Here is a 17,951-nt window from a genome sequence, read left to right on the forward strand (position 1 = left end):
ATAGTTTAGGCACAGACTTATCTTTTATTTCTAAAAATATAATTATTTCTTTGCGTAAATAAAAGAAACGCTGAAGAATTTTACCTCGACTAAGCCAGTCGTGTTTCGCAAAAATAGGAGATATCGATATAATCTGACTTTAAAGAAGATAAAAATTCGCGAAATTGACGATGATTCAATCCAGCAGTTCTAATAAAATTTACAACTTTGATTACAATTTTTATTACTTTGTCATACTTTAAAGATTTTGCACATAATGCCTCTTGATGGATGATACAATGGATCGAATGTATTTCTTGTTTTGATTGTGTTAGTTTAGACTTTAAACGTCCTATATTGCCCATATTGTGTCCAATCATTGCTGCAGCACCATCAGTAGCAACTGAAGTTAATTTATCCCAAAATAGGCTTATGTTTTCTATTGCTTCTTCAATGCTAATATATCTTCTCTAGTCGTAGTATCTTTCAGAGGTATATTTAAAAATTCTTCAGTAATAGAGAGGTTGCTATCCACATCACGAATAAAAATTGCCAATTGTGCAGTATCAATGATATCAGTACTCTCGTCGAGAGCTGATGAAACAGTAATAAAATTGTTGCTTTTAGTACCAATTGTCGTTCGATCTTCAGCTAATTTTTCAATGCGACATACTACAGTTCGAGAAGAAAGATTAATTGATTTAAATTTATTAATATCATTAAGATATATATTGTTTCTGCAGCAATTTCTAAACATTATTAGACAAATGGACTAATGGACGTGATTCACGTGCAATAAGATGAGCAATTTTGTAACTGCAGGCTTATTTAATTCCGATTCTTCTTCCTATATTAGAATAATTATTAAATGTAATGTACCTGATAAAAAATTTTTTATGCAAAAACATGTATATATATTGTGGCGGTCGCTGCCACATGATCACACCACGACACACACTAGCGCACGGCCCCGCGCAGCACAATGGTTCGCGCGCCTGCCACTAGATGGCAAGTCCGGGAATCATCCTCTCATGTGCGAAACGCCCCATCGGGACTATATAAGAACAGCGCTCAGCACTGCTCTTCGCCTCAGTCGCCTCTAGCCAATTCTTTGGTTACGAGTTGCACCGCGACGCTCTCCGAGCTCTGGAGGCCAGCCCTGGCCTCATTGCTCCAGTACGGCAATTTTTTCTGCTGGGAATTACCGACCAGCTTTCGGTCGTACTCCCCGCGGCAGTTAACGCCGCGGCAATCCATCCGGTCTACCTTTAACAGCCGTGAACGCCGCCATACCGGCCTTATCTCTGACGACCGTGAACGCCGCCATATCCATCTGGCTCCTCCTACGGACGTGCTCCTGTCGGTCGTGAATGCCGCAGACCCACCACGTCCGGGAAAAGCTCTCGCGGCCAGCGACGCCGCACAATCCGCCCGAGCGACCTGCTCCAGGCCGCGGTCCCAGCATGCCGATCTCAACCGACTCGGGGAGACGCTGCGCAGCATGCGAACTTCCGCCGGCGTGCATCCTCTCTAGGGGCCGCCCACGACGACTCGTCATCTCTGGGACGATCGACGCTGCCCACCATCCGGTAGTAGTCACCGGCACCACGACGCTCGCCATCGCCGACTTCGCGGCCATCTACGCCGCCGCGCACCGACGAGGAGGAACGAGCTTCCGAACGGTGATCCAAGCGCCCAACCGGCCGTTTCAAGCAACGGCTCCTGGACCTGTTTGGGTCAGCTTCCTCCTCAGAGGATAGCCTGCCCCGGCCGCCGACCCCGCACGAGGAGGATACACCGAGGTCTTCGACCTCCCCAGACTCGACCGCACCCGAACGACCATCGACTCCTGGTCGCTCTTTGGAGCTCGGCGCTCAACAGGATAGGCCGTGGCGCCTCTGCGCCATCGAGCTCGGCCACGCCCAGCATCGGCCACCGCGCCGCGACGCTCGCCGCTTCTACACGGAAGCCGCCACGCAGACCGAAGGACTGCCGTCGGCCCAGGTCGCGCCGCCGACACCCACCTCCCGGCCGCGCCGAGGAGGAGTCGGGACTCGTGAGAGGCGAAGGGAGCGGCTCCAAGAACTCGCGCGCACACGCGCAGAAACCGACGCGACAGACTCGCCCACGCGTTATTCTCGCGGGACCCAAAAGCAGTCCTGATAGTTCCTGTATTATTTATCTTTTTTTGTGCGAGAATATAATGGCTTTATATTAACTCTGAGTTCCTTGATTGTGAGCGTGCATGCAACCTTCACGTATCCTTCAGCTTGCGCTCCCGTTATAAAACGCATAGCGACATTTGGCTGCTAAACCTTCTGCTTTGCTTGGTGCCGACACTCGCACCGTTGGTCTGCTGATCGAGGACAGACACTTCCCTCGAGTTGAGAACCAGCTTTTACCAGCCGATTGCGGGCCACACACTCGCTCGAGACGCATAGTGCGCAACACGCAATCATCATCCACAATAACTACCATCACAAATTGACACAACCAACGACCATACTACCCACAATATATATATATATATATATATATATATATATATATATACATGTTTTTGCATAAAACATTTTTTATCAAGTACATTACATTTAATAATTATTCTAATACAGGAAGAAGAAATTAAGTAAGCCTGCAGTTACAAAATTGCTCATCTTATTGCACGTGAATCACGTCCATTAGTCCATTTGTCTAATAATGTTTAGAAGTTTTGCTATATATATATACACGTAAATGTACATAACGTACATAAATATATTTTTTACAAAAAATTAAGTTTGAAGGAATAAAAAAAAAATTGCCATATGTAAACATATATTGGGTCTAATTTCGTAGCGAAAATCGAGTAAATTTCAAACGCAAAATATTTAGCAAAAAAAGCGATTTTAATCAACTAAATATGTTCCATTCTGTTCAATGACTTTCTACCATCTCTCCACGAGCTTCATTATCCTTCTTTCATAGAAGTCCTGAGATTTTTGGGCAAAGAAGTCATCCAAGTGGTTTTTAAGGACATCCAAGGAACTAAAGGTTTTGTTATTCAAATTGTTCTGTAGCGCCCGGAACAAATAATAGTCTGAAGGTGCAAGGTCCGGATTATACGGTGGGTGCACCAAAACATCTCATCCAAGCCGCAATAATTTTTGTCAGGTCATCAGAGAAACGTGTGGTCTAGCGTTGTCCTGGTGGAACACAACGCCCTTTCTGTTCGCCAATTCGGGCCGTTTCTGATCGATTGCTCGCTTTAATTTGGCCAGTTGTGAGCAATACTTGGTCGAATCAATCGTTTTGTTGGATGGCAGCAGTTCATAATAAACGATTCCTTTCCAATCCCATCAGATACTGAGCATGATCTTCTTCGGGTGTAATCCAGCCTTTGCGACCGTCTGAGCAGTCTCTGAGCGCTCCGCCCATGATCTTTTTCGACTGACATTGTTGTAGACAATCCATTTTTCATCGTCAGTGATCATCCGCTTTAAAAATGGTTCGTTTTAATGGCGTTTAAGCAATCGCAAGCTGAAATTCGGTCCATTAAATTCTTTTCGCTCAGTTCGTGCGGCACCCAAACATCAAGCTTATTTACCATCCCAAGCTTCCGTAAATGTCTCGAAACAGTTGATTGATCAATGTTGAGATTATGTCCAATCTCTGTAGTCGTCAAATGCCACTTGGAGTCGATTAAAGCCTTGATTTGATCGATATCAGTAGTGGTTGACTAGAGCAAGAAGCATCTTGGAGATCAAAATCTCCGCAAGGAAATTTCGCAAACCATTTCCGACACACACTTTCGCTTACGGCATTTTCTCCGTACACGACACATATCTTTTTGTGAGTTTGCGACGCGTTTTTGCCTTTTCGGAAATAAAAAAGCGAAATACACCGAAAATACACGTTTTTTCCTTCCATGTTCAAAATATAATTAAACTTCGTATACGTCACGGATCTCGATGAATACTTTCTTAAAATGTCGGTACAAATTTCAGCTTTCACTTAATGTACGACACTTCATATGTTTGACACATGTGCGAGCGGAAAAACAACTGCAAACGACATCTGTCGGAATTTCGCTACGGAATTATGCATAGACTCAATATATTCTTTCAATCATAAATATATTATATATGGATTATATATGGATGTTTTCTCATTTCTTCAAATTTCACTCGTAAAAAAAACAATGCAAAATTATTCATTCTTTTATTTTTTTATGTAAACTATTGAGAAAACAGGCCTTACACGACGAAGCTAGATCTTAGTGTTTATATATGATTTTAAATTATAATATTTAAATTTCGATTAAACATTGATATACTCCTGCTAAATTGCGGATTATCTCATACTAGGAATCGAACCTAGCACTTCCGCTTTCCGGATAGGCGACAAATTTTTTATGTCTTCTGATTATTATTTTTTTTATATCAAGCAAAAATTTTTATATCAAAATTTTTTATATCAAGCAAAAATTTTTTATATCAAGCAAAAATTTTACAAAGGAAAGAAACTAATATAAACATATATGGACATATCTCGTGTATAATTATATATATATATATATATATATATATATATTGTGACCGCTGCCTCTGAGGACGGTCTCTTGCAACGCAACGTACAGGCGCCAGATACGTGCACTCAATCACACAAAGAAAATCTCAAGATTGTCCGCTTACAATAAAATTAGAATTCGCATACGCTACACCAGGGGTCAGCAAGTGGGTCTACTCGCGGGCACCCAATGCCCGCAGGCAACAGTTGAGTGCGTTAGGGTTAGCGTTAAGCCGCTAGGCGCAATAAAGAAAGAAGAGGGAATAGCAAGAACGTCTGTTCGTTGAATGTGTTTCAAGAAGTCAAAAGATATTGTGTCGCACAAATCAGACCCAAAATTAGCATAAAATAATAACTATCTATATTTTAAATAAACATTTCTTACAACAATATTAAATAAACAATTCTTATAACATTTAATTAGTGATTCATAGTTTTTCGATATTATATACAATATATCAGGTGTTATTGTTTTGGCACAACTTAAACGAATTATTGCATTCAAATGTGAATTTGTTAACTGTTCGCGTAATCGCGATTTATTTAATTTCATAATAGAAAATAATTGTTCATATGAATATGTAGAACCAAATATATTCATTATACTCATTATACTATACTCATTACACTTATTATTATTACTTTGATTATCCATCACAAACGTTAAATTACAAGATCGCAAATGTGTCTAACTGTTCTAGACAAGAGCAAAATTTGATTATACAGTTGCTTAGTTATTGTTTTTTTTTTATTTTGACATTTAACACATTGATATTTAACAGATGTTTATTTTTGAAACTGTTGAAAATTTTCTTTGCGGAAAGAGAACTATTCTTCTGGACTTAAAAATATATGGATTTAAAGCGCTAATTTTTGTTAAATGATATATGTATTCATAATTTTATGATTGTATTATAAGTTTATATTTTAATACATTGTTATTGTTTATATTATTATTGTTTTATTTCTTTGTTATATTTAAATTTTCGTTAAACATATTTAAATGTAATAAATATAAATTATATTATATAATTTTTAATGAATTATATGCTAAAGCACAAATTTTGACAACTTACAATATTTATAAATAGAAAAATTTTAATTAAAATAAGCATTTTAATTAAAATTTTCCTATAATAAATGTTTATTATTAGGACAATCAAAACATGCTAGGACACATTCTTTATTTGACTAATAAAAAAATTAATTAAATATAAGTTGAATTTATAAAAACTTATGCATTTTGTCCTATATATTACAACATATTTTTGCATATTTCATCTTTAAACAGTTTAGCTAAACTGTTATAAAAACTGTTATAAAAAAATTTTATGATACAAAGATTCGAGTACAAGTAATTTAAGACTGCACTATCGTTCATATATATATATATATATATATATGTGTGCAACGCTATTTTTGTAAGTGTGAAATGCGAAACTTTATTCCAAGATATAAAAAATATTAGATATGCTCCTGAGATGTGCACAACAGGCGGGCACTCGCGGGTGCCCGTGCCCAATTTTAGCGTTTTGCCGACCTCTGCGCTACACGACGATCCGACAGCCCGATTTGATGGTAGAGGGGGAACTCGCGGGACGGGGCGCAAGAGAAGGAATCAAAATAATGCAACAAGAATTAATTAGAGCAACACTAAAAATGTCTTTAATTTCGGTTCGAATCTCTACATGCTCTTATCTCGCCTTTTCGTGATATAATGTCTCGAATCGCGCAACGATAAAAAGTACAGAAATCCTTACGTTAACTGAGTAAGGCAGCAATGCGATACAATACTCGAAAATGCACACGGCAACGACGTGTCCGAACTACACTTCCGCCGGGTGGTTCGAGCTCACTCTAGACGTCGATTTAATTCGCAACACATGATCTGATACATCCCGCGAACGACACAGCTATTTCACTCTATAACAGTACATTTTAGGCGCGGCAACCATACAAACGAGAGTCGTACAAAAAAACTACAATTATCTCGACTTTCCGTGAGTGAGGGCGAGAGAAAATTACTGCAACGACTCGATAAGGATCACGAGGGAAGCACGTGGCCGACTCACCGGATGGACAATGGCGACGCATATTTTCGCGACCGCGGGGAATACTTCCCCGCGAAAGTTTCTTCGAACCAGCTCCGCGCAATCCCTCGGGTCCGCGAAATCGACGACTTTACAATTGGAACGTTCGCCTCACCAGACGGCAACTTCTTTCCCTCAGTCTACTGCTTTTCCTAGTGGCTTGCGATATCGAGCTCCTGCGTCCACTTACAAAAGCTCTGCACGGAAGTGATTCGTCCTCGCGAACTCCCGCGACACCGTGGTGGTCGTCATCCCCTCTCTGCGTCAATCAGCGTCGCGGCGCGATCAGTCGCTAGATTCTTTATTTTTCGATGCGGAGATTTGAAGGTGGCGATCCTTCTCGGCCGAGCCTGCGACTTCCGAGGATTCTTCATAGATCCTTTCGGTGAGAAGTGGCTGTCTCTCCCGGCTCAAGTACTCGTTCTCGTGCTCTTCGGCTCGCCTTCATTTGTTTGGAGTCTCCTCGCTATTTCGCGAAGAGTGGCGCCTCTCCTTTTAGTCGCTCTTGGATCCTCGCGTTGCATGGGGTTCAGTCCTCTCGACTCCTGAAAATGTCTACAATACAGGAATCAGTATGTAGAGAGGGAGTAATTCGGCAACTACTTAGGGCAATACGACCTGATAATTCCTTGCACCCGGTGGAGGCATCCTCTGCGTATCCAATCGTTATTGTGGCGGGCGGTGATACACAAATCTAGCGGCAGCCGTCAATTTCGCCGCTTTAATCCAGTATTGCGGAAGCTAAACTCGAAACGACAGTAAAGAAGAAAAAGGAAATTCGCGCAATTGCGCACGCAGTTCGCGTTGCCCGTAGCTCGCCTGCGCTCTCGCCCTTCTAACGGGTGAACGCAGGAACCAGAAATGCTCCGAATTGACCCAGTTAAATCTTGTGACCGGCGGCCTCAGGACGCCACGTCACAATATATTTATATTTATATTTATATATATTTATACATGTTTATATGCATATATGTCTTTATACGAAAAATTTTTTACCGAATATAATTAAATATAATGAATTAAATTAAAACTGACTATAGTAAAAAAACGCATATTTTATATTATAATAGTATGTATATTATGAAAATTTATTGTTGGAAACAGCTGATGTTAAATCATGCAAAAGTTGAATTCGCTCCGAACCTTCTATCTTGTCATAAGTGGCTCCATATTTTGTGTTATAATATCTTTCAACATTATATTTCTTTGAATTTATAATGGTTCCACAGATCAAACATTGCGCTTGATTATTCTGCTTGATTATGAATCACTTCTCTTCCCATGAAGAACTGTCCGAACTTAAGGTTCTTTTCTTACTTTGATTATTAGAAACATTAAATTATAAGATCGCAAATGTGTCTGATTGTTCTAGACAAGAGACAATTTGATTATACTCTTGCTTAGTTATTGTTTTTCTTTTATTTTGAGCGTTTAGCAGATTAATGTTTAGCAGATGTTTATTTTGAAATTGTTGGAAGTTTTCTTCGCAGAAAAAGGACTATTCTTTTGGATTTAAAAATATAATTTTAAAGCGCTAAGTTCTGTTAAACATAATATATGTATTTATAATTTTATGATTGTATTGTAAGTTTATATTTTAATACATTGTTATTGTTTATATTATTGTTTTATTTCTTTGTTATATTTAAATTTTCGTTAAACATATTTAAATGTATTAATTACACAATTTTTAATTTAGTACAAATTTTGACAACTTATAATATTTAAAAATAGAGATAAGCATTTTAATTAAAATTTTCCTATAATGAATGCTTATTATTATTATTATTAGGACAATCAAAACATGCTAGGGCATATTTCTTTATTTGACTAATAAAAAAATTAACTAGATATAAGTTGAATAAGAACTTATGCATTTTAAGTCCTATATAAATCGTAAAGTTAATTAATTATTAATTGAATGACAAAGAATAAAGTTCAAAAGAATAGGAAGCCAAATTAAAATGTTAATATTAACATTTTACATTATCATTTTACATAATTGCGTAATGAATTGATAAATTTTATAATTTTTATGAAAAAGGTATTTATTTATTGTAATGTTTCTTCCTGTTGCAGGTTTAAATGAAAATTACATAAAAAGTATCAATGTTCAAAAGAGATGTCAAATAATACCCTAAAAGGATCTGGTATGTGTGTAAGAAAACGATGTTTAAAAGAGACATAAACGATACTCTAAAAAGAACCTGATATGTATGGGTGAATGAAATATTTTAAATTAATGGCGACATTAAAATATGGTTTTAGATGAGTATAAAAATATAAATGTTACTATTTTATTATATGAACATTTCAATTTGATGTGATCTAGATTCATATTCTTATATAATGTAAAATAATGTATATATTATATATATATATATATATATATATATATATATAATGTAAAATAACTAGCTTTGTTTATTAATATTAACATTACCATTTTATATAAATATTTCAACTTGGCTTTCGAATCTTTGTAACTGTTTCTGTAGTTGTATAGTTAATTGTGATAAAACTATATAAAATTAAAATAAAATCTAAATACTATAGTATCTTTGTACTCTTTGTATTCATTTTGTTGTCTTCCTATTTTAACTCAAGTATTAGCTTTAATTAAAAAAACAAAAAAATTTGTTTCCATTGCTAACTCAATTCAAATGATATCATTTGTATACAAGATTTGATATCAATAAGTGGCGTCAAGATATATAATCATACTATCCTACTATAAAAATTGCGTTAATCTATTAAACCTAAGTGATATATAATACAACAAAATGCGTGATATTATTTTAAAAATGACCTTTTTAAAGAAAGATAAAAAAAGGGTGTCAAGTATAGGGATGTGCTTAAAAAAAAAGAAGAAACTATTGTACCAAGTTGAAAAATGGAGTCTAACCGACAATATATTATCTTTTACTTTAAGGAAATACAGCCTAAGTGGTACATATCTCTGTATTTTCATTGAAGAATTTCTTTACTCTAACCAATATGGTATAGTTTTAATTCTTTAAAAAAAATTATGTTACGAAATTGCCATACCTAACTCAATTCTAATTATGATTAAATTAAAAAATAAAATCTCAGTGCTAGTATCTTTGTATTTTCATTGAAGTCTTTCTATTCTAATGCAAGTGATATTAGCTTTAATTAAAAAACAAAAAAATTTATTTTTACATTGTCAACTTAACTCAAATGATATCATTTGTAAAAAATTTAATATCAATAACTGGCGTCAAATTATAATCCTATAAAAATTGCATTATTCTACTAAAGTGATATGTACTCAATATGTAAAGTTAAAAAAAAAATCTAATTGACAATATTTCTTATTTTCTTTTTATTCCAATCCATGTAATAGTAGTTTTAATTCTTTAAAAAAAAGTTATGTTACGAAATTGCCATATCTAATGCAATTTTAATTGTGACCAAGCTAAAAAATAAAATCTAAATGCTAATATCTTTGTGATCTTTGTATTCATTGAAGAGCCTACCTATTTTAACTCAAATGGTACTAGTTTTAATTAAAAAACAAAAAAATTTGTTTCCATATTGCTAACTCAATTCAAGTAATATTATTTGTATAAAAGATTTGATATCAATACCGCCAAGTTATAATCCAATCTTCTATTCTCACCCAAATGATACTAGCCTTAATTCTTCAAAAAAAGAAAATTTCGTTTCCACATTGCCAACTCAAATGATTGTGTGAAAATTTGTATAAAAGATTTGATATCAATAATTGACGCCAAGTCCTACATTTATAGTCCTACAAACATGGAGCTACAAGTCCACTTTAGTCAAATTATATATTTCAATCGTATAAAAGATTTGATAAACCACTGTTTTAAAAAAATAAAACTCAAGTAGTAGTATCTTTAATTTAAAAATAATAAAAACCAAATTATACGTATATCTTTCTATCCATTTAAAACTTCTTTTTCTAACCAAGTAGTAATTATTTAGCTTTAAAATATTATTATATCACAAAATTGCTTTACTCAACCTACGTTTTTATCACAAAGAATACAAATACAAAATGAATACAAAAAGTACAAAGATACTAGTACTTAGATTTTATTTTTTAATTTTATATAGTTTTATCACAATTAACTATACAATTACAGAAACTACAGAAACAGTTACAAAGAATCCAAAGCCAAGTTGAAACATTTATATAAAATGGTAATGTTAATATTAATAGACAAAGCTAATTATTTTACATTATATACATATGTATAGGAATATAAATCTAGATCACATCAAATTGAAATGTTCATATAATAAAATAATAACATTTATATTTTTATACTCATCTAAAACCATATTTTAATGTCGCCCTTAATTTAAAAGATTTCATTCACCCATACATATCAGGCCCTTTTTAGAGTATCGTTTATATCTCTTTTAAACATCTTTTTCTTGTACACACATATTAGATCCTTTTAAGGTATTATTTGACATCTCTTTTGAACACTGATAATTTTTATGTAACTTTTAGTTAAAGCTGCAAGAAAAAGAAACGTTAAAATAAATAAATATCTTCTTTTATAAACAAAATAAAAGAATTACAAAATTTATCAATTAATTACACAACTACAGAAACAATTACAAAGAATCAAAAGCCAAATTGAATAATGTTAATATTAATTGAAACTTATATATTAAAATTTATATAAAATGATAATGTTAATATTAACATTTCAACTTGGCTTCTTATTCTTCTGAATTTATTTCTTTGTCATTCAATTAACAATTAATTAATTTTAATAAATTATAAAATTATAAAATTATAAAATTATAAAATTATAAAATAAATTATAAAATTAATAAATTTTTTTCCAACCACAGTTAGATAAAACTAGTTATTTTATATTATATAAATATGTATATAAATATAATCCAGAAACATCAAATTGAAATGTTCATATAATAAAATAGTAACATTTATATATATTTTTATACTTATACTCTAAAGCCATATTTTAATGCCCTTAATTTAGATTTTATTCACCCATACATATCATGTTCTTTTAGAGTATCATTTAACTTTAGAGTATCATTTAACATCTCTTTTGAACATTGATAATTGTTATGTAACTTTTATTTAAACTTGCATGAGGAAAAAAACGTTACAATAGATAAATATTTTGTAAGTTGTGTAATTATTTTTTTTTTTTCATAAAAAGAAATAAAATAATTACACAACTTATAAAAACAGTTAGAAAGAATCGAAATCCAAATTGAAACATTTATGTAAAATGGTTTTTCTGAATTTTATTCTTTGTCGTTCAATTAATAATTAAGTAATTTTAGCATTTTTTCCCAACCACACTTAGATAAAATTAATTTATAATTTTATATTATATAGATATGTATATGAATAAATATGTCTAGATAACATCAACTTGAAATGTTCATATAATAAAATGGTAACATTTATATATATTTTTATACTTATCTAAAGCCATATTTTAATTTCACCGTTAATTTAGAAAATTTCATTCACCTATACACATCAGGTCCTTTTAGGATATCGTTTATTAAACATTAATAACAATAATGTATTTTTATATATTTTAACCTGCAAGAAGAAACATTGAAATAAATAAATAAATATATTTTTTTCATAAAAAGAAATAATAGAATTATAAAATTTTTTTAACTTGGATTCCTATTCTTCTAAACATATTAATCTTTACCATTCAATTAATGTTTATAAATTTTTATGAAAATCGTGATTAAAAAAGAATCTGAATTGAAATGTTCATGTAAAAATAAAATAATAAAATGAAAAATAGAACTTACCTGCAAAATATAGTAGACACAAACATAAGTTACACTCCGAAACAAATTATCAACAAACTGTCAAACTCGCCGCAAACATCAATATCGTTAGCCATCACTCGAATGTGCAGAAAAAGAGTAAGCATACTATATGATAGTAGTAAGCAATTTATTAATATTGCTAATGTTTCCTTTTCAATGCACGCGTATTTATTACACACGCGTATTTATTATTATATTGATTCCCGAGAGGTCTAACCAAAAACACTATCGTGTTTATATCAATCAATCAATCTTATCGACCCAGCGGATAAATCAGGCCGATAAGTTACTTTATCAATCTGATAATCCGCTGGGTCGATAAGATTAATAATGACATCTCATGACAGACGTTGCAACCGTACAAAGGTGACGATAATAATGACGTTTCTTAAAGTAAAAATTTCCAAATCGGACTTTGCGTAGCAATATCTCTGCTTGTAGGGCACGTAGCAGAAAAATAAAAATATTTTTATTATGCAAGTCGGACTCAAGCTATCGATCAAGCCTACTTAGAACTTGATCAGTTTAGCCATTATTGAGATTCGATAATTTCGGATGTTCGCATCTCACCGACTCGCATAAACACGGTAGTTCTCGGTTGACTTGACACCCGAGACACTACCGTGTCTCCTGACTACAATATATTTTTGCATATTTCATCTTTAAATGGTTTAGCTAAATTGTTACAAAAAAATTTTACGATGTTACAAAGATTCAAGTACTAGTAGTTTAAGACTACACTATCGTTCATATATACACGCAATGCTATTTTTGTAAGTGTAAAATGCGAAACTTTATCCCAAGGTACTAAAAATATGCTTAAATATGCTCCTGAGATGTGCACAATAGGCGGGCGCGCTCATGGGCGCCCGTGCCCAATTTCGTTTTGCCGACCCCTGCCTTAGAATAATGACAAAATTCCTTAATTTAATTGGTCAATCAAACGAATTATAGTGAGTGTCATTTTACAACAAGTCACAGGTAATAAAATAAATCATAAATTAGAAACTAATAGCATTTTCGATTAAAGTGAAACCCAAACTCAAGCTAGATACATTTTCTGCATTTTCCTAAAAGAAGATAGACATATATCCCATTCTATACCTGTCTTTTTTTAGATGCAAAAAGTGCTTTCAATCTGAGTTAAATTTTACTTCGCTCAAAAACATTATAAAAATTCAAACTTCTGCTTGATTAATTTTTAGCTTCTGATTTATGATCTATCATTTATAGCTTATTATGGAATGACGCTAAAACTTTGACCACATCTAAAATAATGCAATAGTGACTACAAATAACAATGACAATAAAAGTTTGCTTTTAAATCTTCGCTGAATCTAATAGGCTTTCAATAAGCTATTAATAATAAATGATAGGTCAAAAACTAAGAATTGACCAATCATAGTCGAGTATTCCTTATATTCAATCTATGATTAGTCAATTCTTAGCTTCTAACTTATAATCTATTACTAATAGCTATTGTAGAAAGCCTTTAAATGTAGAAATCAATCATAATGAAGACTCACTGAGCGTTTACTGATTTGCTCGAACTGTTGAACGCACTCAATAAAAATCATAAGAATGGTAGCACTGCACAACAAAATATAATAAAAGTGCACAACTTTTCAAATTGTGTAATAAAATATAAAAAAAGTACAAGTGTATTAATTTTTCTTACAATTAGAGAATATCATAAAACAGTCTCGCTTTCCCGCGCGGAGAGCGGTCAGTCGGTTAACAGGAGGGGAAGCGAGGACGTCGAAGACAGAAAGTTGGTTATCGAGTTGTTAGGCGATTAAGAAATAACAATGCTTTATTCAACTAACAGTAGTGCGATGGAATGCACCGAATTTTCGTGTCAATCTTCGTGTTTGTGGCCGTGGACGGGCGAGATGGCGATCGGCGCGCGGATAGTGCTTGGATACAAAATAAGGTATCGCTCTGGCGGTCGGCGCGATACTGGTCGCGGCACGCAGTTCGGTGGCACGGGGCGCGCGCGGCGGCGGCGGTGTCGCACATGTTCGTCGCGGACCTTTAAATCAGCGGTGATTTAAAACGTGCACGCGTGTCGCGGGTGTTGTCGCGTAGATATTCGCGAGGTCGTCGGATCGTTTAGATCGGAGAACGGATGTGCCCGTTCCCTGCCGAGAGAGCTCGGCTGACGGGGGGTGCGCCCCTCGTCTGTCTGAGTGAATGCCGAGTGAACTCGGCCAGCCGGGGAGGGCCCCAGCTGTATGTGGAGAAGAAGGTGGCGGTGCCGAGTGTACTCGGCCGACCAGGGCGTACCCTGGTGCTCGGAAAGGTGGTATCGGGGAGAACCCCGATGCCCGGCGGAGAAATCTCGGAAACGGCGGAGTCGGATCGAGCGAATTCGCTGGGAAACCCCAGCAACTCTCTTGCCGTGCGAGATACGGAGACGGTTTTCGGCCAGGCCAAGCGAACTTGGCGCGTTGGGGAGGGTCCCAACAGAACTCAGGCTTGCTACCGGTTTCGGATGATCGCTTCCTTGAGATGGGATCTCGGAAAACGAGCTAGGAACAGGAGTCAACGAGGAGTGATTTCCTGGAGAGCGATGCCTCTTTATACCCGAGATCGACCTCGGTATTTTCAGTCGGATCGGTCGGATTGGTCGATCTCGGGATTAGCATCCCTCTCCCCAGGAGCAGAAAAAAGGATCGGATCTAATTGGTTTTTTGGGGATTAGAAGCAATCAGAGCGGGGGATGGTTAAGGGTAGGGAAGGAATTCGTTGGGAAGGTAACGGTGCGGTGCGGGATGGTTACGCGCTTGTAGACGCGGTCGTGGCGCGGGATGCTCGCTCGCTTACGTGGCGCGGCGTTGGTGCGGCGCGGGACGCATTCACGCTCGGTGGTACGGTGCGTGGTGCGGTGCGGAGTGCGTTAGCGCTTGGTGGCGCGACGCACGGCGCGGTGCGAGGAGATACCACGAAAACACACATGTTTTCGTGGTATTCTCCGACGCTTCGGAGTTCGCGTATCGTGATACTCAAAAAAAGAGGCATAAATGCCTCTTACGACCACTGCCGCACTCCGCCTGTTGTTCGGCGGTCCCCGACGGGTGGTCCCCGTCGGGGCAAAAGCAGAGGAGGAACGGAGTGGAGGAATGCCCTCCGTTACAATCATGTAAATAAATGTCTTAATATATGTTAATAATGTAATGAAATATCTGTAACGCTCTGTTACTACGCGCGCTATGCCCACACCGTCCAGGGCCGTCCGAACATGACCGAACGTCAAGAAGACTGATCACTGATCCGGCTAACTAAGGCGCGTACATGGATAATCGGCGATACTGTAACTTTCAAGCTCTATAACTCGGACAGTACTCAATGAAACGTAACGTTATTATAGTGTTTTGGAAAGCTGTCGAGATAAGCTACAAGAATATGTAATAAAAAATAGGTTTTCATTTAAAAAAACATTAATCATAAAATAACTTTGATCTGATTTTGACAAGGTCACTCAATGTTAAATCCACATTTTCACCATGTGTCCCCTTTCAAGCCATGCAACTTTCATTCAAAAAATTTTTCAATAAAATCATTGATTCGCGAGATAATAGACTATAGTATATCATTTAAAATGAAACACCCTCTGTGTGTGTGTGTGTGTGTGTGTGTGTGTGTGTGTGTGTGGTGTGTGTGTGTGTGTGTGGTGTGTGTGTGTGTGTGTGTGTGTGTGTGTGTGTGTGTGGTGTGTGTGTGTGTGTGTGTGTGTGTGTGTGTGTGTGTGTGTGTGTGTGTGTGTTAACAAGTGAGCTCTCTCGCTCACTCACTCTCGATACGCATAAAATAAGCCTGTTCTTTTTGGTTTAACTGGTTGTACTAGTTCACAGTTTATCTTTCTTCCTTTATACTAAAAGTAGAAACTCTGAACTAGTGCAGCCAGCTAAAAAGACCCATCACTCCGAAGGCGTGACCATTAGCACTACTGTCTGGCAAAAAATGCAACTCCACACAGAGGACGACGATGACAACGACGACATTTCTTAAAAGTAAACGTCCAAATTTGAACTTTGCATCATAATATCTTTGTTCATAGGCCACGTAGAGAAAAAATAAAAATATTTTTATTATATAATGCAAATCCAAGCTATCGATTACGCCTATTCAGAAATTGATTCGATTCAGTTAAGATCCGATTAATTTTTAGCAACTCGCCGAACTCGCGCTCGTGAAGTGGTAGCGCGTATACTTGGCGACGAGCCACGACCATATCTCTTGAAACGGAAAAAACACGCAAGGACCCGATAATTCACGCTAAGGTAATATATCGCAAAGAGCGCCACATACCTTGAGCTCAAGATAGCAACTGAGCGCAATGATAGTTCACAAGACCAACAACGCACAATCAAAACAAAAACAAATCTATAATTTGCTCAAGACGGAAACATATGCGTGATGTAAAAATTTAGTATCAGACTGGGAATTCAGGCTTATTTTGTCTTTTAATTAAAAGCATTTCTGATTCAATCGTTTTTGTAAATTCCACTCACAATTCAATACCTTAATGTAATTCCAAGCAAATTCATGGTAACATCTATTTTATGTTCAGTAATCGTCGAATGCGTTTTTGTATTTCTACGTATGTGATTTTGATGTTCCTGCAGTCTTGTTTTTAATTGTCTCATAGTTTGTCCGAGCACGCATCATAGCACGCATAGCAATTATTACAGCAAATCTTGTACACTACATTCCTTTCCTTGGAATATGCTGATAGAGCGTCCTTATAAATTCTAATCAAACCTTTCAATTTATTCATACTAAAAAAACGCGGGTTTAAATGTCAAAATCATCAGCAATTTTTTTGAGTTTAATAGAAATTTCCGAAATAAAGAATAATGTAAATCATTTTTTTTTTTGCAAAACCATAGTATTTGACGTGTCATTTCGTTTAAAAAGAAATTTTAATCTTGAATAAGTATTATCAGAAATAAAGTTGAGAGGGTAATAATTCATTAACAAAGGTGATTACTAGATTAGAATTTTTTTTCATATTTAATATGAGATAATAAGAACGCTCTATCAATAATCCAACAATAATATCTCTTTTTTGGGCGAGAGGATATTAAGAATAAAAGCTGAGATACCTTCCTGAGAATGTGAATTTATAAAATCAATCAATTTCTATGATGTCATTAATAATTTTTAAAGTCAAATCAAGAAAATTCAACTCTTTCCCCCTGATTTCAACCATAAATTGCAGTCTAGAGTAATAAAAGTTAAATCTTCCGAGAACCTCATCAGTCAAATTAGAAGGAATGGCCACTGCAATATCGTCAACGTATCTGTGAAAAAATGATAAAGGCACCCCAATATTTCCAAGTGCGCTCTCCTTCAAATCTCTAATATTAAATTTGCTATAATCGGTGACAATGGGAAATCCATGGGTTCCAAACGTTTGCTTATAAATTATATTATTCTCAAAAGCAAAAAAATTTAACTTTAGGACAAACGAAAATGCATTTAAAAGTTTATTCT

The 17,951-nt window shown here is 35.5% G+C and overlaps 1 protein-coding gene and 1 long non-coding RNA gene across 5 annotated transcripts in view; both read right to left on the reverse strand.

Moving 5' to 3' along the window:
• The window catches only part of LOC105427327 (solute carrier family 35 member E1 homolog), a 134,939-nt gene that overhangs the window by 103,019 nt on the left and 13,969 nt on the right, over positions 1–17,951 (reverse strand). The window contains exon 1 of one of the 4 annotated variants that reach the window (XM_089075648.1): positions 14,279–14,615. The exons of the other annotated variants lie outside the window; for them this stretch is intronic. Coding sequence (XP_088931774.1) covers positions 14,279–14,471 — 193 coding nt within the window. The 5' untranslated portion in view covers positions 14,472–14,615. Of the gene's footprint in view, positions 1–14,278; positions 14,616–17,951 lie in introns of those variants that run through there. 4 annotated transcript variants of the gene reach the window in all.
• LOC148936925 (uncharacterized) lies at positions 9,949–13,679 on the reverse strand. The gene is made up of 2 exons (XR_016138928.1): positions 12,432–13,679; positions 9,949–12,207 (listed from the first exon to the last, which is right to left on the reverse strand). It is a non-coding gene; the product is annotated as an uncharacterized LOC148936925 (long non-coding RNA).

This window comes from Pogonomyrmex barbatus, unplaced genomic scaffold, assembly GCF_055798465.1.
Source record: "Pogonomyrmex barbatus isolate J1 unplaced genomic scaffold, ASM5579846v1 scaffold19, whole genome shotgun sequence".
Lineage (NCBI taxonomy): Eukaryota > Metazoa > Arthropoda > Insecta > Hymenoptera > Formicidae > Pogonomyrmex > Pogonomyrmex barbatus.